The sequence below is a fragment of the Poromitra crassiceps genome, assembly GCF_964638095.1.
Source record: "Poromitra crassiceps genome assembly, chromosome: 3".
In the NCBI taxonomy this organism is placed as follows: domain Eukaryota; kingdom Metazoa; phylum Chordata; class Actinopteri; order Beryciformes; family Melamphaidae; genus Poromitra; species Poromitra crassiceps.
In genome coordinates, this window is record NC_139625.1 from 55,536,518 (window position 1) to 55,560,723 (window position 24,206).

At 43.4% G+C, this 24,206-nt stretch overlaps 1 protein-coding gene across 2 annotated transcripts; it reads right to left on the reverse strand.

The window, feature by feature from the left end:
• Nucleotides 1–2,146: 2,146 nt before the first annotated feature.
• On the reverse strand, nucleotides 2,147–11,991 carry fosl2 (FOS like 2, AP-1 transcription factor subunit). 2 transcript variants are annotated; one of them, XM_083634071.1, is made up of 5 exons: nucleotides 11,867–11,986; nucleotides 11,349–11,769; nucleotides 7,908–8,162; nucleotides 7,364–7,471; nucleotides 2,147–5,005 (listed from the first exon to the last, which is right to left on the reverse strand). In XM_083634071.1, exons 2-5 carry the CDS (start codon nucleotides 11,475–11,477, stop codon nucleotides 4,460–4,462), a joined length of 1,038 nt encoding a protein of 345 aa, XP_083490197.1. In that variant the 5' UTR covers nucleotides 11,478–11,769; nucleotides 11,867–11,986; the 3' UTR covers nucleotides 2,147–4,459. The 2 variants fall into 2 exon arrangements, with proteins under 2 accessions (XP_083490197.1, XP_083490196.1); XM_083634070.1 differs by having other exon boundaries at nucleotides 11,349–11,991.
• Between the last annotated feature and the right edge of the window lie 12,215 nt (nucleotides 11,992–24,206).

The following is a 24,206-nucleotide window of genomic DNA, read 5'->3' on the forward strand; positions in this document are numbered from 1 at the left end:
GTAGGCTAGAGAAGAAGAAGAAGCGCGCATGCACGCACATGTTGTGTTGAACAACCAATACAAATCGTTTAATCTGGCAATAAAGAAATGTGAACTTGACATGCTATTTTAATAGCCTACTCAAAAATGCACCTCCCACTATACAGCAAAGAGAGGAGTCAATGTTTCTTGATATATGCCATTCAGATCAGAATAATTAGTCTAGTCATTAAGTTTGCTGATAATATTTCTATCATGTTAAGTCTGTGTCATGTTAACTGGTGTATTCAGAGCAAATAGGGAGATATAGAGCATTATCATCATGCTATATATCTCCCTCTTTGCTCTGAATGAATGAGAAAAGGAGAAAATACTGAATAATTACATCACAACAGTATCCTAATGTTAATTTAAAATGAGATATTCCTCTAAATATGGCAAAAAAAATGTAAAAAAAAAAACGTCAATTTTTTTTTTTTTTTGCCGGGAGTCCCTTCCTCCCAGCACCCCCTGCTTAAAGTGACTTCCAGCGGCCCACCGCCCAGAAGATCGTTGGCTGCCCCCTCCCCTCCCTGGCTGACCTGTACAGCTCCTGCTGTCTCAGGAAAGCCCATAGCATCCTCAAAGACCCATCCCACCCCGGGCACTGCCACTTTGAACTGCTGCCCTCAGGCAGACGCTACAGAGCAATGAGGGCACGAACGAGCCGGTTCAGAGACAGTTTATTTCCAAGAGCCATAGCTGCGCTCAACATGCCCTAACACAGTTATCTTAGATATACTGTATGTAGACTGTACATGTAGAATATATATATATAGATATATATAGAATAATATACAATAATAATAAGTATATGTAGGCCTACATATAATGTTCAAGAATGTACACACAGAACCAAGTTCAATGTCGATGCTTAATGTATATAAGACTGTGCAAGATGCTAAGGGGAATGTAAGTGGAATGTATATAGAGTGTACACAGAACAAACCTGACACTAGACACTTTTTACTTTTTATTTTTATTTTATTACCTCATACTGTGATACACTAGACACTTTACCCTTTATTACCTCGGTACTTTTATACCATTATCTTTATTACCTAACTCATTGTCTTGTCTAAACGCACATAGGGGATTGCTTCAATTTCGTTGTTCTTAAAACTTGTTTTGTGACAATGACAAATAAAGCTCATTCATTCATTCATTCATTCATTCATATATGACTGGGATGACTCAGTCAGCAAAGCCTTGCTTCATATGGACACGGAGTGGCATTGCAAACTGGAGAATGGGGATGACTCACCCCTCTTCAGCAAGAAGACTTGTAATATGGCAGCTTTGACCAAGAAAATTACAATGTACTTTACCACTTTACTGGAAGGATGGAACATCTAGATTCTAGAGTTAAGAATGCTCAACTTGAAGCCCATATTCTCTATACTCTTCTATGTGCAGAGGTCATCACAAGTGTGAGTTGGATGATCTGACAGATCTTTTCCTCCCAAGCTGGACAAGCATATCCATGTATGTCCCTCAGGTTTCATTCAGCACTTTCCATGGTCACAATGTTGAGCTGGATATTCTCACCCTCGCTGTGAGTCCAGCTCACTGGATCTGTCTCCATAAGTTAAAGCCCCACATCACAACATCCCTCCTTCTGAGTGACAAGCAGCTTGTCGATTTTCTACTTAAAGACAAGTCGTTTAAACAAAAACAGTGAAGCCCTGCCCTCCTGTCTATTTGGATATGCCTTACGTAATAAGTGTGCGCTGTTTGCGAGATGACATTTCAGATTCTGCAGACAAAAATGCGAAGGTGGTTCTGCCGGAAATGCCAAACCAAGAAAAAGAGAAATGTGATGAATCATCTTCAGGATTCCATCAAATCAAATCTGTAAGCAACAGTATACTGACCAGCTTTGTCATTTGTTCATATCATATCACTGATTCCATTTTGACACCTCCAGCATCTAATGTGCTGGCATCTTTGTTTGGTAAAACTCTTGTTTGTTTTTAGATTCTTTTGGGGGCATTTTGCCTTCATTTGGACTGAGTCTCTACACGTGTTACCAGGTAAGCCACCAGGATGCAGTACAACTGAATTACTGTTTTATGTATGTGCAATAAACATGACATTCTCATTAACAAAATAGGGCTATTCCAAGATGAAAATGTTTATTTTTATTGATTTAAATTAACAAACACTCCTATACATATTGCTGTTTTTATTCATTTTGACTAATTTAAACAGTTAAAGCATTTGGAAAATAAGTAATAGTAGTTGAAAACAGGTGACAGACAGTCGATGACATACAGTAGAAGATCTACAGTCAATGGCTTTCCTATGTGTTTCTAGGGGTCCAGATTTTCTTTTTTACATAGACATAATCAGATTTGCCCACGACAATGTTTTTGGATATCATCTTATGTCTTATGCCATCAATGCAGGACCGGTGTTTCCCCGTCACATCCGCACAATGTCATAACCAGTGACGTTAACATCATCAAAAGATAAATACGTGACATGTTCATTTGAAACAACAGCAGCGTTTGCAAAGTCCATTTGCTGCATCCAGCACAACAAAAGTCTTCTGACCCCATCTTCTATTCCGGGGGTAAAAAAAAAGAGGGTTATAGCAAAGAATATGACCCCTTGACCCCTGACCTTATAAGGAATGTTTGAAGTAAACAAATAAGCCCCAAATATCGCTGTTCTATCCTTCTCAGTGCATGGTATTTAAACCCCTCGTCCCTTTAAGATGCACACACAACATCATGAAAAAGAAGTGCTTCATAGAACTTCAGAAATATTACATCTTCTCAAGGTGTCCCCTCTTTCATCTCAGGCCAGCTGTAGAGAGTCTTCTTTCCAATGGTCAAAAATGTTAGTTTCCATGCCTGGCCCTTGTTTCAAAGCCAGTAAGGCTTCCACTAGTGACAAAGTTTCTACCAAGTACCTAGGATGCTGGCATACAGTATGTTCATATGCCCATAAATCAGCACATTTGAGTTGAATTTAACATTGTTTCTTTACTAAAACTGACAGATTTACAAACAAAGTTATAAACAGGGTTGACATCATTGCCAGATGGCGGCAGTCTAGACCACAGTGGCTTTTTCAAAAGTTGAGCAAAACTTCTCCTTCACACAAAGACTAACGGATTACAGGTGTAATCTAACAGATTACAGGATTACATGTGTAATATACAACCCTTTTTGGCTTTTGAAACCTGACCTGCCTTGAGAGGCAATGTTGAAAAGGGTAAAGACCCTTATTTGGAGAATGTAGAGCAAGCAAAATAAAATCTGAGGACTACTACAGAATCCAGCTAAGGAGGGTTTAGTTAAAATTTCTATGTTGGCAGAATGTCTTTGAAATGTCAAGGCGAAAAGAGACTTTTCCGACATGACAAAATTTAATTTCTTCCCTCCACACTCCACTGCAACCCTTTTGCTAGACCGTAACGTCGGCCAGCGTTCCTGCAATACGCTTAAGGATGGGGTTCTACTACACATTAGAGAGATATCCCTGACATCAATGTAAATCACATACACTTTGTCTTAAACATTGTAAAGTTCAGGTACAAGATCACTGAGGAAACGCACATCAATACTACTGTAAAGTCAAGCCGTCAATGCTATGGCAAAATAGAAGGTATAGAGTATTGAGGAACTAGGCATTGACTCAAAATTGGCTCGTATCCTTTGCAACACTGAGGATTCCTGCTTCACCTTGTGGCGAACAATGTTGCTTTTCTACAGGCAGTTAAGGAGAGGACAATGTATCAACAAAACACTTTGTAAAATGTATCAACACAGTCCATAAATACAATTAAAGAGATGGAAATAACGTCAAAATGGTTTAGGAGCACACTCTTTGTAGCGATCCCAGAATCAAGGTCCACGTTTCTGGCATATGAAGGACAAATCTAAAAAGATGAGAGCAAGTCTTTGCTCATTGTCTGCATCTCTCTCCAGAAATTCCGGAAAAATGCTGACCTCGTTTAGTGATTTGTTGATTGATCTTGGCAGAGTGCAAGTGTTGTCCACATGGCTTTCTAGCATTGTTTTCAAAAAATATATTGAACTCGCTCTCTGGTTGTCTCGTTGCCTCAAAGCACAATTGCCCCCTGATCGAGGCACCTCTTACTTCAAAAGCATCTGTTCAGTAAACAAGTTGACACTCAAGCAGTTGAAATGGAGAAGGGACGACACTTGTCAGGTTGGCGTGCACACTCGTACATATCAAAAGAAAAAAGTACACTGAAGCGGAACAAGAAGAAACAAGCGGCGTAGCCCTTGTGGGGTCTCCCTGTGCGAGGCAAACAGATCTCACATGGTCAGCTTGGTCTGGACTCTTGAATGTGCTCTTGGGTCTTTTAAAGACACTAGGGTGGAGGTGTGGGCGGGGGAGAGGGCGGGGGCACGCAGTCGCTCTTTTAAGCTTTGCCATCGGCCAAAGTGTTACCACCCGTGGCCGCTCAGAGAGCCAGGAGGGTGGGGGAATTGAGGGAGTCTGAGGATTGGTCTCCGCTGCTGCTGCTGCGCCGGTGGGCTTTGGAGCAGGACTCGGAGGAGGGCGAGGGGCTCTCGGGCTCCAGAATGCTGGGGTAGGTGAAGATGAGGCTGGGGGCGCTGGGGGTGGACGCCGGCGTGGACGCCCCCACCACTGGCGTGTTGAGGCTGTCTCCGTCGCAGTACACGCCCACGCCACCGCCCAGGCAGATGGGCTTGATGACGGAGCGCTGCCGCTTGTCGTCCTGGTCTTCCTCCGGCTCTTGCTTCACCACCACTGGGTTGTGCGCGTTGCCCCGGGCGGCCATGTTGGAGCGCATGGTGAGGGGGAGGGGGGCGCAATGCTGCTGGTGGTGGGGGTGTTGGTGCCCACCCTGGTGGCGCTCCTCGGCAGGTAGCTTGCAAACGGGATTATGGGCGACCAGCATGAACTCCAGCTTGTCCTTCTCTTTCTGCAGGGTCTCGATTTCCTTCTGTAGATCCGCTTTCTCCTCCTCCAGTTGCTCAGTCTCCTGCACGCACGCACACAAGTATGAGCAGGTTATCTGAATCAACCGTTTGTATGACTAATTCTGTGAGAAAAATGTCAAGATAAGTTCATCATAGCCACACAAAAATAATCTAAAAACTAAACATGATTGAATAATCGACAGTTATATTAACAAAACATCAACAGTTGCTTTCACCATCAGGTGGTCAGACAGTACAACTATTCCCTTAAAGCACCAAAAGAGGGCACTGTTTCCTCAGCAGAGCAGACATGGTAGAGAAGTTAACAAAGAAAGCAGTACAAATTCTACAATCAGCACATGAAATCAAGCATTTGCCATTGCCCATTTACACTGCTACAACTTGTCATCTTTAAGGCTTCTGGATGCATATGGGTCTTGCTCAAAGTTTTGTCTGGGGACTGTGACTATACATTGTATTTTGTGTGACTATACATTGTATTTTGTGTGACTACATTGTATTTTGTGTGACTATACATTGTATTTTGTCTCGTAGAGATACGAGATCTAACATAAAACCAATGCCCCTAACCTCTAACAGTGTGTCATCACGAGCCCCAGAAGACAAAGGCAGAAAAAAACCCAGTCCTGGTCCTAGACAGACTGTCAGGCAGACACACAATGATAATAGCTGACATGCTGTCTGAGAACTTTGACTCAGGGGCAAAGGTATGAGGAAGTTGGCAACAATGAGCCAAGGGAGGAGGTGTTCAACATGAAACTTAGGAGTAAAACATTAAGGAATGATATCAGTCAATCAAGCTGCAGATCGATCGCTCTTTCACCTAGTTGGAAAGCTTCCTTATTTGGACTTTTAGCAAACAGACGTGTGAAGACGGAAGGGCGTTTTTTCCCTGGAAGCAATGTGTGTGTGTGTGTGTGTGTGTGTGTGTGTGTGTGTGTGTGTGTGTGTGTGTGTGTGTGTGTGTGTGTGTGTATGTGCGCACGCATGCATGGCATGTCTGTATGTGGAGAGGAGGAGAAATTTGCCCCTTTACAAAATGTCCTGCATTCATAGAGACAGCTGCCTACAGCACATTCCTTTCCTTGGGTTTTCGGCCCGACAAGCTCAACCTCACTGTAATTGAGCTAATTAATCCATTTAGATGGCTACTGTCTGCCAGGCAGGGTTTGCGAGACAGTCCTACCTCTGTCTACAGCTGCTCCAGACAAAAAGCTTTTCATCGGACCGTCATCTTTCAGCGAGACTTCGCACTCCGAGACGCAGCGAGAGTCAAACCAGTAACACGGGGTTGTAAATTTAGTAGGTGTGGAGTTCATTCACCCATCACTAGCCTGCAATCAAGTCAGGCTTATGAACAAGTATGGATATCGTTTCTCCTCCCATGTACTGTGTTCTCTCTCTAGCAAACTGCTTTACAATTATTATTACCTCCAACAAGGAGGTTATGTTTTCTGTGCTGTCTGTCTTTCTGTCTGTCTGTCTGTCTGTCTGTCTGTCTGTCTGTCTGTCTGTCTGTTAGCAGGATTACAGAAAAACTACTGGGCCGATTTTCATTAGACTTGGTGCAGGGTGTTGCAGGGTGTAGCAGGGTGTAGCATGGTGTAGCAGGGTGTAGCATGGTGTAGCAGGGTGTAGCAGGGTGCAGCATGGTGTAGCATACTGTAGCATGGTGTAGCAGGGTGTAGCATGGTGTAGCATGGGCCAAGGAAGAGACCGTTACATTTTTGAGTGATATTTGCAATAATTGCATACAATAGCAAGTCCAACTCACAAAATAAATTCTGTTTGTTTGACATTTCTCTGTCTGCTGTACAGGTGGACATCTAATCTGACACATGCATAGAATCCCAAACTCTGTCTATTAAACTGCACAAAATATCCCAGAATCTGATGTTGGTTTTGCCCGGATATTTCGAACTATGACCCATATGATGAAATCCATGTTGGATACTCTCCGATCATGGCATTGTAAAATGTCATATCTGGAGCATCTTACAGTATCTTCAGACTGGGACTACTTTGATACTGTGACTCATGCCATAATTTGAATGCTACACACATCACATTTCTGGTGTCACAGTGATGATATGCCACAGATTTCATATTCTATCCAAATACTGAGTCCACATATGAGGGCATATTCGGATATTTTATTTAATTTGTATAACATTAGATGCATCTGGACAGAGTAAACTATATGAGGCAAATATGGCCTGACATAAAGCATATAAAAAAATCTCCATGTTCGATCCAGAAGATATCTCCAGATTCTTGTGATTTTGGTGCAGTGTTATCTAGCAGTGTGAATGCTGCATAATGAGGAACAAGATGTCCCACCATATGCACTGATCTGCGGTCTGTTTGTCGATGAAGATGCGGGCGGCGTTTCCACTCACCCCTTGCAGCATCTCTGTGAGCTCGCGTCTGCGGTTGCGGCACTTGGCCGCGGCCAACTTATTCCTCTCACGCCTCACTCTCCGTTTCTCTTCCTCCTCTGGGCTCAGCTAGGAGTGGAGGAACACACCAGGTGAGTTGTTGGTCACACACATACATGCGCACATGCACGCACGCACACACTTTGATCAATATGAAGTGGAGCAGAGGAGTATAAACAAGACCTGGCTACTACTGGATGGCTGTGAGCAGAATAACAAGTATTCAGAGAGCATGGTTCTGCTATGACAGCCTTGGCATGATTATATAAACAAAATTAGCCTATGTTTTGCTTCTAATTCTACTTTTGCCCTCAATTACTTCCAATGTAAAGAATAAGACGCCTTGCTTTGCATACAGTAGAAACATATTGAAAAGACATTGTGAAGTGAAGACTACTTTCCTACAATGTCATCAGGCACAGATGCTCATTTATGAGAAGCCATGTCATTTTAAATTAAATACCATTTTCCCCTTTGGGAAAAAAAATCACCCCCAATTGCTCACCTGTTCATCCCGCTTGCGTCGCCCCCTGGTGTCCCCGATGGAGCGGATGACGCCGGGCCGGGCCAGTGTGTTGTGCCCTAGCAACCCCGGGCCGTTGGCCAGGTGGTGGCTGTAAGGGTGGGAGCGCGAGTAGGGGTTGGACATGGAGGTGATGACGGTGGGCTGCACCATCCACTGCAGGTCTTGGCTCGTCGTGATGGCATTGATGGTGGGGATGAAGGCACTGTTGGAGCCGGGCATGTCCACCCTGTACTTCTGGAAGGCAGAGAATGAGGGAGGAGGACAGAGAGAATTGTGAGAGGCGATAGATCATACATTCAAAAGTGGGATGGCAGCAGCGTTTTAGAGGAGTTTCCATTTTTGCTTAATTTCTAGGGCTGCACAATTAATTTCAATATTATCGAAATCGCAATATGGCCAAGTGCAATATCTAAATTGCAGGAGCTGCAATTGTTGATAAAGGTAGAAAGTGTCACTAATATTGCAATAGCAATATCTGTCATATGAATTTTTTTGCATATCGTTCAGCCCTACTCATTTCTCTAACGACACAATCACACCGGCACACGCCCCTATCAAATGAACACATTTTCCAGATTTTAAGCTTATAGTAATGATTCAATCCACATAGGCAAAACACTGTCTCGTTTTACAGATGTAACCCCTGGAGCGGAACAGTGACACAGTCACTGCTGCTCAGCTGTGAATCATGTGGGAAAGCCCAAGCAAGGTGTCCACTGCATCTCCACTACACTACAGTAAGCAGGAGACAAAAAAAGCAGGAGACAAAAAATATATACTTTTGATGTCCTGTTGTCCATTAAGAAACTAATGGCTGTAATGCAGGGTTTCTCCAACTTTTTCATGTGATAGCCCCCCAAAGTAGAAAGACAGAGCTAGGATGCCCATATGCAAATATTTGTTATAGCTAGTTGTTGATTTAGCATTGATTTGTACAAGTGTTGACATTGTAGGGGGGAAACAAGGTGAGGCTGAAATAAGGTTATTATGGTAAAGGACGATCATCTTCATACATTTCAGTAAATTAGTTAAATTAACCACTTTGCCCCCCCCTGAGCACTGTTCTCTAGACTAATGAACAAGTTTCAACAGGTTAGGGTTACTTCATCTGTCTGGAGTGGAGAAGCAGACGCGCTGGGAGACGCGGGTGCCCGTGTACGTAATTTACGCACGTCCCTGTCGCCTTATTCCCGACTTTCCGACGGATATCCCGGTAGTCTACTGTTAGGACTACTTTGTTTGTCTGGTGAGTCATTGTGTATGGGATTTGTTAACCACATGCGTAACGCGGTCAGTTCCAGTAAAGAAGTGGGAAGCAGCCAGCTGTAGCTGTTATCAAGCCAGACGTTTAGCCAGAATGAGACGGGAATTCCAGTTCGCCTTCAAAATAAAAGAGTCAGAATTGGTCACTTTTGGGGGAAACAAACAAACAAACAAAATACATAATTTGCAAATATATTGGTGTGGTTTGGTTTGCAGAACATCAACAATGGTATTAAAATTACGTGGAATCATAAATAGGCCTATATATGCTAAAACATAATGTGGTGTGTTCCTGCAGGGTAGGCCTATTTAAAGCTAAAATATTAATTTATTGGCTGAAACATAAACAAATCTTTAATGTGCTCTTTTCATTTTCGCTGTGGTTTATTTATCAGAATAAAAACGTTTCTCTCTCTCTCTGACTGGCTTGGCACTGTTCAGCACTTGCACAGGAAGACATGCAGTGTCCCCGGCCAAAACATCTCACAAGTCAGTCTGGGGGAAAAATCCACTCTCCATGTTGCCCAAGAGCTTATGAAACTACAGGTCCGCTGTAATAGGCAACAGGCAGCCAAGATGTGATTATAGGGAGGTGGAGTCATATGAGCCAAAGTCGTTTACCGTGTTGCGTGTGTGCTTGATAAGGCTTTTTCCATAGAAGTCACTGCGCAACAGCTGGCCTCTTCCCGGATTCATAGGGGCGTCATCTTTACTTTAAGTTGCAGCCATTGTTGCAGTAAGCTATGATATCGCTCTCATTTTAACCATACATCGGTAGCCTAGATGACCCCCCCCCCCCGTGATGAAAGCAGGGCCATGCATTCAATGGATGGCTGTTAAAACATAGCTTTGACTATCAAACTGTTTGACGGGGAGTGCAGCGCTGCGCTCCCCGTCTCGGTGCGCTTCCCACTGGAGGAAATGTGCCATGTGCGAAATGAGGCACATCTAAAAGCATACTCCAATCTGACTCCGTAACTACCGTGTTATAATCATCCTGTACCAACAGAGGTATCTGCCATGATGGATCATAACGGATCTGGAACGTGTATTTGCAACACAACATGCCTTTGACGGACGTTATCCTTTATTAAAATTGCCTTAAATAGGCTTATGATGAGTATAACCCCTAAACATGGGCTCAGAGCAAGGCATGAGCGCCGGTGCTTCCTTGTGCATGTCCGCACATTGCTTGTTGCATTTATGGCACGTGGTAGCCTCTCGTTTGTGCGTAAAATCCGATCCCAGCATGGTGCCATGCACGGGCGCCAGATACCCAACAATCATAAAATCGTCTTCAGCTTATTGGTTGTGAGTGAATGGGAAACGGAACACAGATAAAGGGGGTAGGTAGCCTAGCTAGCCTACTGTATAGGCTACGTGAACCGACATGTGGAAATGAAATCCCAGGCTCAAATGGTTGAAGGTCCCCGACCCCGAGGGTGTATGAGAGACGCGTCTGCGTCTCCCGCACCAAAACCCGTTCAAATCAACATCTGTGCGTGTGCACATGCATGTCCCATGTCAATGTCTCTGCACGTTATCCCATACACGGCTCTGGATCCGTTCTCTGCTAAACGTCAACATAATGCGTAACGATATCAAACCAATTCAACCCGAGCTCAGTAGGCAAGTATAAACACAACACGAGCTTTAAGAGGTCTGAAATGCTGACTGCACCACGTTGCAAACTAATTATCTGTTTCATAATCAAACTTGGCCTGTGAATAGGCTACAGGTTTTTCCTGTGAGCAAAAGGAGCGCGTCTTCGCCATTTCATCAGCCAGTGCGTAAAATTGATATATCAGCGCGCGTAATGAATAAACATCATACTGTGATATGCGTTCATATTCCTAGTCAAATCCATGTGTGGATAGGGCTCACATCTGTTGAGTCACCGTTGTAATCTGTGTCAATGCTCAATGGGTTAATCTGTAGGCTATTTGTCCGAAGCAAACTGGAGTGGTGAATTCCTAAAATAGTGTACAAATGCGTGTTCGCATGATAAACAAATAAATCTAGGACAAACCAAAAGGCTTACAGCTCTCTACTGTTGTATAGACTGAAATAATTGCGAATATGTCAGGCAGTGTGAATGTCACGCACAGCGCCGTTTTTTAGACCCGGGTGGCTCCGTGTTCTCTCGCAGTCTCTTACCTGGTAACTTGAGGTAGAGATCGGACTGCCGATCGTGCTGCTGCCGCTTGTGAAGGACTCTGGCTGGGGCGGAGAGGTGCTGCTGCCGCGGGACGACGTGTCGTAGTTCCCGGAGTAGTCCTGGTACATGATCCAGGAGAGAGGAATATTTCAATACGACGATTTGGAGCTTTGAAGCCTTTAAAGAAAAAATAAAATAAAAATCCTCGCAGCGAATAAAAAAAAGTCGCAGTGAAATCCTTGTTGTTAATTTTGGATATCCAAGAAGTGTTGGCAAAGTGCAGTTACGCTCATCAGTAGAACATCCTTACAACTGTTGCCAGAATAAATACTGCCTTGGGTGTTACTTCGATAGCCCTATTTTTATATTATACTTGTAGGCTATTGTTCTTGAGCCGCCAGGTAGGCTACTTGTGGCTACCTATAGACTACACTATAGATCCGTTCAGGTGCGTAAACTTCAGCCTAAAGTCAGTAGTCAAATCCAGCTGAGACGAGTGAGCCTGTAGGTGAGTCACATTCGCTTTAAAGTCGAGCTTAGTCTACAGAAGATTTTCCTCTTGCCTTCTAACTGACTTTATCGCTGCTATCGGCTGTTCACGGAACAGTTCTAACTTTTTTCTTTTCCTCGTTACCGCACTTCCTAGAGATGACTCACTTCAATGGCACTATGAAGAAACTGCAACCGCTTTTCAACGCCAACGACACGGCTCACGTCACGTCTGGGCGTTGCCACCTCGTCCACAGAGGGGCCGTTTTCGGTAAAGGTAGCGCAAAAGAACCGCCCCGTGGTAACGAGCGTTTGTCCAGCGGACACTAACCGATTAGTACACATCTAGTCAGAGTCACAATAAGCCTCTCTCTGGAGAATTATTTGTCGTTAAGGACGTCCAGTTCCAGCTGCTGTCCAGTTCACTGGGTGTCTTGACTTGGTATGGTCCATTGACGCATGTTTCCTAAAATGGGCAGTTGCGTCAGAGAGCGCGTGTGGGTTTCCTTGGTAAGGAGCGTCAGATGCTGGAGGGATTCCCTCCCCTCACGCGCGCTCCGGACTCCGAGCTCGACAGCGACTGGGTCCCGGTCCGGTCCGGCCCGTGCGGGCGCCGCTACACAGACTGAGGGTAACGACTATTACGCTTGATAACACTTAATATGATCACATTAAAACTTAAAGCTTCAAAATGGAGGTTTAAGGGTGCAGCATAGGTCCAGGTTCTCTAGTTTTTTTCTCCCTGGGCCGGAATTTGACATCCGCACCTGTCCTGGTTATAGCCCAGAGGAATATGGAAATGAAGGAGAGGCTGTCGGCATGCAACCACGCCCTGTTCAATCCACCACATGATGGCAGCTCAATAACACACAATTGGTTTAAACTGCTATTGTTCCTTTCAATAAACACGATTGAAAGTGATTGGACATGCTGTGTTGTTGTATAATCGACTCTTTGCGTTATTTAGTAGAAACGTATTCTGCGTAATTTGGAGAAGGCATGGCGCTCCACGAATGGCACGAAATCATAGCCCTGTAAACTATCAATTTTAATGGTCAAATTAATCTGGTCCGTTATAGGCATACTAGGCTACAACAGCGCACCATGGCTGCTTCAAAGGAATTTCAGTGATGTGGGCTAAGTAATTCGGACCACCAAGGGCACGGCGCCCAGAATATGACACGTTGCGTTATCATATGAAATGGTGCATTAAATCTAATCCAATCTGGTATGGTTGGTTCCTATTTTAATCTGTATTAGCCTACCACAACTGGTTATACACTGAGCTCTCTGAAGCGGTTTACCGCGGATCTATATATTATGCAAAAAGAAAGAAAAAAGTTGGCTCCATTAAAAAGTTTCAGCTGCGCGTATAGCGTAGGCTAATCGGCGGAAAATCATGTGCAGGGGGTTTCCTGAGGTGACCAGTCGCCCCTGGGTGCTGCTTGCTCATAACGTGAACACGTCAAATGTGCTTCAACTTGCCACATCTGTCACCCTTTCCAAAGTCAATAGGTGTAATTTTCACTGCATTAGGCAGATCTTTGACCTGTGTTGGTCTGTGAACTGTGCGTGTGGAGTGAACGAATAAAGCAAAGGAAAGGAAAGGCTGTTCTAAAAACTCCGCACACCACTGCGTCCTGCGGCTCACGCTCTCATCAAATAGTTGCAGAAATTGCATATTTAGCCATGCAGTAGACCTAGCTAGTTCTTGAGCAGTAACACCGGTTGCTAAGCGACACACTTTCTGCTAAATTGCGCAAGGAAATCAAATCTGCCTATTAAGGGCTATAGCCTATAATCTGAGGTGCACCCATGGGCGCCATTTGGGTAAAGCACGGTAGGTGTGACAGGGTATGTCCCCGAGTGGAGTCAGTCCAAATCTGATGTAGTAGGTTTATAGTTTTTATCATATAGCATACTATAGATCAAGCACATGCGATCAAGCTGATAATTTGGTCGCAGGCATAAGTTTCAACATTAATTTGTTTAGCCATACAGTAGTGAGTGTTACAGGAATTTGACTTAGTGCAAGTATGCAGCGCAGCGATGATCACATCATCACATAAGGAGCGGGCTGATTTGGCCATGACCGACTGATCCACATCCACAATAGCCTAGTGACTAATAATATGCCTTTACACTGTCAAAAAGATACCCTACCGGAGGTAGAACAAAACACAACAATGTTTGGTAATGCTTTAGAATACAGCCGGCAAATAACCATGTAACTACAGGGTAACAAGACTGTAGTTATAGTATAACTAACAAGACTGTAATTATAGTATAACTACGGGGTAGTTATAGTATAACTACGGGGTAACAAGACTGTATAGTATAACTACGGGGTAACAAGACTGTAGTTATAGTATAACTACGGGGTAACAAGACTGTAGTTATAGTATAATTATGGGGTAACAAGACTAGTTATAGTATAACTACGGGGTAACAAGACTGTAGTTATAGTATAACTACGGGGTAACAAGACTGTAGTTATAGTATAACTACAGGGTAACAAGACTGTAGTTATAGTATAACTACAGGGTAACAAGACTGTAGTTATAGTATAATTATGGGGTAACAAGACTGTAGTTATAGTATAACTACGGGGTAACAAGACTGTAGTTATAGTATAACTACGGGGTAACAAGACTGTAGTTATAGTATAACTACAGGGTAACAAGATCTGTACTTATAGTATAACTACAGGGTAACAAGACTGTACTTATAGTATAACTACAGGGTAACAAAATCTGTATTTATAGGGTAATTACAGGGTACCGCACCTGTAGTTATAGTGTAACTACAGGGGTGCGGGCTGTATTCTGAAGCTGTGTCAATTCGCCCACACTTACATAGTAACTAGAGTGCAACTACAGGGGCGCGGGCTGTATTCTAAAGCAGGGGACCAATTCTGCACTTACAGGCCAAGTACAGGGTACCACACCATAGTATGTAAGTGTGGGCAAATTGACACAGCTTCAGAATACAGCCCGCAACCCCATAGTTACCCTGTCAGTACAGGTGTGGTACCCCATAATTACCCTATAAGTACAGATCTTGTTACCCTGTAGTTACAGGCTAAATTCACTTCTTGTACCCCATAGTTACACTATAAGTACAGGTAAGGTACCCATAATTACCCTATAAGTACAGATCTTGTTACCCTGTAGTTATACTATAACTCAAGATTCAAGATTCATTTATTGTCATTTTTGTCATACTTGCATACAACAAAGACAAAAATTGTACCTCATTAGAATAAGCAGTGCCAACTAGCGCAAATTATGCTCGAGCGAAATCGGCGGTGCTGACTGCGCCGAGGGGGTCGCCGCAGCTGGGCGTCCTCTCGGCGCAGCTCGGCGTAGGGGGCGTGCAGCTCCTCGAAAATGTGACTGCGCCGTCAATTCATTGTTGTGAGGAATGAGGAAATGCCATTTCCTCATTTAACGTCCTTGTCCCTCATCTAGCAAAGCCTTCTGAAGGCTCACCAGAATGAGTTTTGAAATGGAGGGACAATAAAATGTTCCCCCACTGACATGATTGCAAGTTCTTGGTAAACGACATAACGATAACGTTTTGGACAAGTTATGTTAGAGTATGCACAGTCTCGCTGTCACCGCTCGGCGACGGCAAGGCTCCAAGTGGTGGCTGCGCAAAACCAGGCCGGGCGCTTTAGTTAGACAGACGAGACTAAAGTAAATACAAGGAACTTTAGGTGAGAAAAACACATTCTATGTAAAAGGCTACTACTTAAAGGGATAAAACAATTCTAGATTAACACAGCATTACACGAGGGCCATGGTAGAATAAAAATAAATAAATCTGGGATAAAAAACGTAGTGCAAGTGTCACATTTAAAGTGCGATAATGTAAATAAAAAATATAAGGGCACACACATGCACATACCCACACATGCACATACCCACACACGCACACACAGACACACACATGCACACACACGCACACGCACACACAACAGCAGCTACTTGTTGAAGTGACCAGTGCAAGTTAGTGGGCAATACGGGGCAGTGGCCGTATTTGCGGGGGGTGAAGCGAGTTCATGGTTCACACCTCCAGGGGGAAGAAACTGTTTGTCATCCTGCTTGTTCGGACTTTGATACTCCTGTATCTTTTCCCGGATGGCAGGAGGGTGAACAGGCTGCAGGACGGGTGTTGGGGGTCTCTGATGATGTTAGAGACTCGCTTAATGCAGCGTTGATGGAAAGTCTCTAGCAGGAAGGGGAGAGGAGAGCCGATGCTTTTCCCCGCCGTCTTGATGATCCTGTTCAGCTGATGTTTCTCGGCTGCTGTGCAGTTCCCGAACCAGGAGGTGATGCAGTATATGAGGATGCTCTCGATGGTACCTCTGTAGAAGGTGATTAGAGCTGGGATGGGGAGGCTTGCCCTTTTTAATCTGCGGAGTGGGTAGAGCCGCTGTTGGGCCTTTTTCACAATGGCCGATGTGTTGGTCGACGATGTCAGGTCGTCTGACAAGATCACACCCAGGAATTTGGTGCTGGAGACTCTCTCCACAGTGCTGCCGTCTGGTGAGCGGAGGTGGAGGTTGTGAGGGGGCCCTCCTGAAGTCAACCACCATCTCCTTGGTCTTATCGGCATTGAGGATCACTACAGTCTTGTTACCCTGTAGTTACACTATAACTACAGTCTTGTTACCCTGTAGTTATACTATAAGTACAGTCTTGTTACCCTGTAGTTATACTATAAGTACAGTCTTGTTACCCTGTAGTTATACTATAAGTACAGTCTTGGTACCCTGTAGTTATACTATAAGTACAGTCTTGTTACCCTGTAGTTACAATATAAGTACAGTCTTGTTACCCTGTAGTTACATGGTTATTTGCGGGCTGTATTCTAAAGCGTTACCCAATGTTTTTCCTCTTCTGTAAGGTCTCCCTCCCATATAGCCTATAGGCTATGCCTATAGGCTATATGAAATGGTTTTTTGTATACAAATATTTTACTGCAGAAATGCTTAAATTGATAGATATTGTTATAGGCTACACCCAAAAACTAAAAAAGAACCCAAATATAGCCAATTAGCCTATAGCCTATAATAATAATAATAATGGCTCCCAACTTCTAACTCCTGTTATTATTATTATATATATATAAAACTGTCACATTTATAACATTGTTAGGTCATTCATATGTGCTCAATTCGCGCTTGCCACATTTCCGACATGACTTGAAGGCAGCATAACTCCAGACAGGCAGCATTTATAGGCAGTTTAATAGTCACCGAGACATAAGCTATGCAATGTATTTTGTATGTCCTTGTTTAAAACAATAGCTTGTTAAAAACTCAGTGTAAAATAGTGAAATCAACTAATTAATCAGTAGATGCCTTTGTTGCAGCTGCTTATGACATAATCATGAGTTCACGTCTTGTGTGACTTAAAATTCTGAGTTGAAAGAATATCAGTATACCAAGGAGCATTCACTAAACCGATCTGAAACTTTATTAGAAACATTATTAGCAGACTTCCCAGCAAGCATTGTCTTTGGCTTAACTCTCCAGGAACTCTTCTTTCTTCTGGTTTTAGATGGAGACTTATTATGTTTGTGGGGGTGAATAATAGGTCAATTTATGATAAAAAAAAATAAACAAATAAATGACAACTATGATGAGAATCAGTATCGAGCTCAATCTCTACCACCCCCCATTACTGCAAGTAGTGTCCACTCCCTGCACTTGCATCAGTGTAGAGAGTCAGCTGCATTGCCTACTTGATGCCAAATGGTGTAGGGTAGTAGGCCTAATAATCATGTGATACATGAACAACTGACAAAACCTCTGTAGTGATAAACAACACTGGAATGCAGCTCCTCAACTACTGGATTCAAATAAAGTCTTGTCAGTTGTCAGCATGATTGATTGATTTAACTTACTGTCTTAAGTTCAATTAATTAGTCAACTTACCATTTTTAAGGCAGCCAGAAAACTTAGCATTTTAAGATAAGTCCTTTAATATTTTTTGCAGTGAACCTTTCTCATAATAAAATCTGTCTGTATACCAATACATGTTCAATTACTATATGAAAGTTCTCATATGAGGCTACACTATTAATCAGAATCAGAAGAACTTTTATTGCCACAATATGCAAGATTACATACAAGGAATTTGTCTTAGTGTCATTATGCAGCGTAGCGGTCATTTCAAATCACAACGTTGCAAGTGCAGTCCAATATATACATGAGTGGAGGAGTGTTCAGTAGGCATTAAATATGAATTTACATTGAATTTGCATGAATTCACAGTCTGAGTTAAATAGGCGTTAAATAGTGAATTTACATGAATTTACAGTCCGAGTTAAATTGGCATTAGATTAAATATGAGTTACAGTAAGCAGTGCATGATGTAGTTAAGAAGAGTAATCTAATGGTGTAAAGTTCTGGTAGGAGAAGCGGCTATAATACTTGTAATGAGTGAAGAGGTTCTGGTCTTGACAGACCTCAGTCTCTTGACAAGGGGAAGTGTTTTGAAGAGCTTGTGGCCAGGGTGGAACGGGTCAGCCATGATCTTACGAGACCGCTTCAGTGTCCTGGCTGCATGCAGGTCCTGGAGGGATGGCAGGCTGCATCCGATCACCTTCTCAGCACAGTGGATGATGCGCTGCAGTCTGTTAATGTTCTTGAGAGTGGCAGCAGCATACGGATGGTCTCAATGATGGATGTGTATAAGTACACCATCGTTGCCTTTGGCACTTTGAATTTCTTCAGCTGCCGCACAAGGTACATCCTCTGCTGTGCCTTCTTAGTGAGAGCTCTGATGTTCAGCTCCCATTTTAGGTCCTGGCTGATGATGGATCCCAGGAAGCGGAAGGACTCCACAGTGTTGACTGGGGAGTCACCCAGGTGATGGGGGAAGGTGGGGCTGTGTTCCTCCTGTAATCCACAATCATCTCCACTGTCTTTTGAGCATTTAACACCAGGTTGTTTTGACTGCACCAAGTCACCAGATGGTCAACCTCCTGCCTGTATTCAGACTCATCTCCATCTGTGATGAGCCCTATGAGGGTGGTATCATCTGTGAACTTCAGGAGTTTGACAGACTGGTGACTGGAGGGGCAGCTATAGGTGTACAGGCCGAAGAAGTATGGAGAGAGGACACCACCCTGGGCAGCACTGGTGCTGGTAGACTGAAAGTCAGTTGTATGTTTGCCCAGCCTCAAATGCTGCTTCCTGGCAGGCAGGAAGTCTGTGGTTCATCTGCAAATAGAGTCGGGCACGCCCAGCTGGGAGAGCTTCTCCCGTAGCAGGGCTGGGATGATCGTGTCAAAGGTCGAGCTAAAGTCCACGAACAGGATCCTGGCATAGGTTCCTGCATTGTCCAGGTGTGTGAGGATGTAGTGGAGGTCCATGTTTATGGCATCATCTACAGACCTGTTGGCTCTGTAGGTGAACTGTAGGGGGTCCAGGAGTGGCTCTGTGATGGATTTAAGGTAGGACAGGACAAAGCGCTCAAAGGACTTCATGACCACAGATGTCAGGGCGATGGGTCTGTAGTCTTTAAGTGCAGAGGGCCTTGTCTTTTTTGGGAGGGGGATTATGGTTGATGTTTTGAAGCAGGCTGGTACGTGGCAGGTCTCCAGTGAGGTGTTGAATATGTCAGTGAACACTGGGGCCAGCTGGTCAGCACAGTGCTTCAGGGCAGAGGATGATACGGAGTCAGGTCCAGCCAGTTTCTTTATTTTTAGCTTTTTGAAAAGCAGACGAATACGAATAACAACAAAAGTAACAACAATAACTAGAGACCACCTGACAATGGGATCACACCAGCCGCGACACAAAATTAATGTGGGCCTGGCAGGGGCGTAAAGTGTGTGTGTGTCTGTTGGGGAGGGAACTTGCTGGGATCCTACCCATTTTGGAATTTGACCCTCATTTTGGTGGCAACTACTGTCCTGTAAAGTTTTGTGACTGCATCTTGCATGGTTTCTGATGCTATCATGTTTGCAAAATCTGACAGACAGACATATAAACACCTGGCAAAATACTCAAAATGGTTTTTGTGGTAGTTCACTTCCCGCTACAAGGACCACATTTTGCACGCACGCACGCACGCACGCACGCACACACACACACACACACACACACACACACACACACACACACACACACACACACACACACACACACACACACACACACACACACACACACACACACACACACACACACACAATAGCAGCCCCGCTGTCGTGGCTAGTAATAATACTCTGTTGTTGTTAGTATTATTTCAAAACAGATGGAGATAGTGGTGATCACTGAGCATCCTGGCTGAGTTCAGCCAGAGGTCAAGGTCTTCTTAGTGCCATGTGATGTAATGGCATGTAATAGACATCAGGCTGTCATGGGGCTTCATTATAACACAGAGCCTGTTGTCATTCATCTACGGAACAAATTCTAATCTGAGTCAAGTGTATTTACTGGTAGGAAGCTCATACTGAGAAAAGCCTATGGAAAAGTTCTCTGCCTCCTTTTGGTTAAAGCAGCAATATCAACATTTCACCTACAACTGTAACTCAAAAAACACCAACATGTTATTTCCTCCTGATGTCATCATGGACACTGTTCTAATGACTCAGTGTGAAGCTAAACCACTAGCAAGGAGATACAAACAGAGCAGGGAAGCATTTTACTGAGACACACTTGATTGTGTGCGGTAGTAAAAATTTCACTTTCTATGTTGTCCTTGTCTGCCTTGTTTGTTTTCTTCCCTCAGCGTCACTCACACGCTGTCAGCTTCTAATACCTTCACCTAGATAATAGCTCAACATGATCTGCATGGCTAATCTGGCCGCTGCACACAGTACGCATGCACGTCCCAAAGTGCTGACTTGGAGGCAGTGAGCGGGTTAAAGAACAATCAGCGTGATTGACAATGGGATTTGCTGTTGTCGTGGCTGGGTGCCGGTGTTGCTGTTGTCGTGGCTGGGTGCCGGTGTTGCTGTTGTCGTGGCTGGGTGCCAATCGTGCGCTCGATTCCTAGTACTATAAAAGCTTCAGGTAGGCTTCTCGGATGACTTCTCAGTTCTCTGCAGTTCAAGGCCACAGTTAGGGATGCATGAGATATCGGCAATTGGTATTGGCTGATGTTAGTCATGTTTTAATATATCGGTCTCGGTCCAATGAGCAAAATAACAGCAATCGGCATTTGCCAAAATGTTAATTTTGAGAGGAAACAATGCAGCAAATCTATGATTTATGAGCTTTTCCAAATGCTTTGGAAATAGAGAAAGACATTACTTTTTCAAATTCACAGTGTTTACATGTGTTTTTCAGTATGTACATTTGATTATCACAAGTCGGGTTTCCATCCCCCTGTTTTTATGCGAAATTTCAATTTGTGCATAAAAAACAGTGGAAATGCTGCAAAATTTGCAAAAACCTCCAAATATCGCAAAAACATTTTCACACTTGAGGGAGGTGGAAAAGTCGGGTGTATCGATAAAAGGAAAATGGGGGGAAAAGTGGGTGGACACAGATTTTAGCAATATTCCGTTGTCTCTCCATTCAAAATCACGCAGTTTGACTTGATCACTGCAAAACATGACATGCCGTGTAGCCTACACAATAGGGCTACAAATAATGGTAAATAGGCAGCACAATACCCGTCGTGGTAAACAGAAGAAGACTAAGATATTAACTTTAAGGCAACTCACTTCTACAATTGAATGAAATTGTATTCACTTACTATCTGCCCCCCTTGGATTATAACGTTATCGGGTCTAGCAGCTGATCAGCAGAGGCAGACAGCCTCAAACACGAGGTGATTGACAGCTAATTGTGTGACTGACACTGCTTTAACACTTAGCTTGTTACAATCTCTTCCTAACTTTTGATTGCGTGGGCAAGACTCATGTCTGGGTGGGCTTAGCCCACCTCTGCCCATAGCTAGATACGGCCTTGGGATGGAAACGCGCATTATTTCGCATTTTCTTTTGCCGAATTTCTGAAAATTAGATTAAAATTTGCGATACCTTTGGATGGAAACCCAACTATAGAAACGTGTTTTTATATTGATATTAAATAAATGGTAAATATTGGTTATCGGCCATAAACAGGAATGCTAATTTCAGTTATCGGCCAAAATGTTCATATCACTGCATCCCTAACCACAGTGTGACAAGTGTTGCTGCTTTCTTCTTCTTCTTCTTTTTTTTTTACTTAAAACAACATTTTAAATGTCAAATCTTAGCCTGGATCACTTTGATTGTACTTCTGATGCTGTCGCTGACATCTGCGCCCTCGTCGTGACGTGTTGTGAAAGTTACACGTTTTAAAATAGAAATTCCATTAAGCAGTTGTTTGGTAAGGATCCCCACGGTGCAAACCAGGCTGGAGATCAGACCAGCAGACAGAGCTCATGTAAATTAAAGTAGGCATCTTTCAGCAATTTCATTCGCCGGTTGCCTTGGCGACTCATGTAAAGCAGTCAAAGACAACAGCGCAGAAGGATAATTTCAGCGTTCTTGACCTCCAGAGTGTGGGATTGTGCCGAGAAGAATATTAATTCATTGGTTGCATATCCTCCGATAAGACCAATCACAGTCAAGTATGCAGAAAACACTCAACATCTTCCTCTTGTTCACGTGGCAATTCTTCCCAGACCGATAGCTTCAAAGTCTCTGATACATTTAATATATAAATATATATAATATATATATGTGTTAATATCACACATTGTACTTCTTGGTTTGAATTCACTCTTTTCACTCTTTTTTTTTGCATGTGGATTTTCCAAATCCACATGCAAAAACACTGTGTGCAAAACCCTCCACAGGATATACAAACATTAAATATTTACTGGTGACTGAATGACTCGCATTCAGTAATACTTCCAACTGGGACTGATTGAATACTGGAACTGGTATTAGAAGTCAGAATGTACTGGTGTCTGAGGATTTCCCCCATTTCCCAATATTAAACTGTAATAACAACAGAAACATCATAACCCCCACCCCCCCTCCCCAAAACATATTTTGTGGATCTCAATCATTGACTGCAAGCTACTATTCTAATACAATCTCAGTGCTTCAGTAAAAGCAATGGGCTGGATTGGTACTTAAGCAATATCACACGAGAGGGAGTGCATTGTTGGCTAATATTGGCACTGCTGTGATTCGGTCGCAGGCACGAGGCCGCAGGCCGAGTGCCGTAGATAATCACAGCAGTGCCAATATTAGACAACAATGCACGACCTCGAGTGTGATATTGCTTTTATACAACAGTTCTATTAAACAAAGCTGATTAAAAAAATGACAAAAAGCTGAGAAAATAGATGATTTCTGTATTTATTCCTCCGCCAACAAAAATAGTCCCCCCAGCTTTCCCTTTGCAGAAAATGTAGCCTAATCAGCCTAATTAACTGCAGGCTGTCTACTCTACTACTGTCTACTCTACAGCTGTGAAGCATTTTGTTGATTAGGGCAGCTGTGAAGCGGAGTGATCTACACACAGTGAAGCGCCAGTGCATTATCATGAAATATAGGCACTCGTAGGATCCCTCTTGTCCAATCAAATTGCTCGGCCGGAACTACCTGTTGTATAATGGTAATTATTAAGACTGAATGTGCCAACTTCCTATATGAAGTTCAGAGGTTCTACTTATGTATATATTAGTGCAAGTGGAAGAACATTTGACTTCCCTGCACAGTTTGAAGTGTTTGCTTGTGCAACCTGAAAGCTGCCTACACATAAACACGGCTGGATATTTCTCTTTCTCTTCTTTCTCTCTGCAGTAGAACACATGCAGCATGCACCCACTGCTTCTGATTTGCTTTCATATCACAAGCCGAACAAATCCTGTGCCCAAGTCGCCTGCTGGACCTGCGATGCTGCTACGAGAGGAGAGGAGCGTCGCTGAAATTGCTGGGAGGTGGGAATGAGGGAATAGGACCGTCTTACTAAATGCCATCCATCACGTAGCAACCAAATGTTTCCTTGCTTGTTTGTTGCAGTAGGGAAATAAACCTAGTGACCTAAAGGATGACTCAACTTTGTCAAGTGCTTCAGCTACCACTTGTTTTCATGTTGCCACTGTGCAGTCCACTAGTTGGCAAATGTAAAATGGGTAACACTTGATATTAAGGTACACATATTCACCATTAACTAGTTGCTTATTAGCGTGCATATTAGTAGCATATTGGCTGTTTATCAGTCATTATAAAGCACATATTAATGCCTTATTCTGCATGATCAACATACTACTAGGCTATTAACTAATAGTTTTCCCTCAATAACCTCCTAATTATTGCTTATTGATAGTAAGTAAGGAAGTTGTTGAATTACGATCTTAATATCGGGGGTACGGTGGCGCAGTCGGTAGCGCTGTCGCCTC

Coding starts and splice junctions, on each gene's coding strand:
- fosl2 (XM_083634070.1), bottom strand. CDS start 11,477: ATGTACCAGGACTACTCCGGGAACTACGACACGTCGTCCCGCGGCAGC. Junction 8,163..11,348: donor TCTCTACCTCAAGTTACCAG/GTAAGAGACTGC, acceptor TCTGCCTTCCAG/AAGTACAGGGTGGACATGCC. Junction 5,006..7,363: donor TCACAGAGATGCTGCAAGGG/GTGAGTGGAAAC, acceptor GCGTGCGTGCAG/GAGACTGAGCAACTGGAGGA.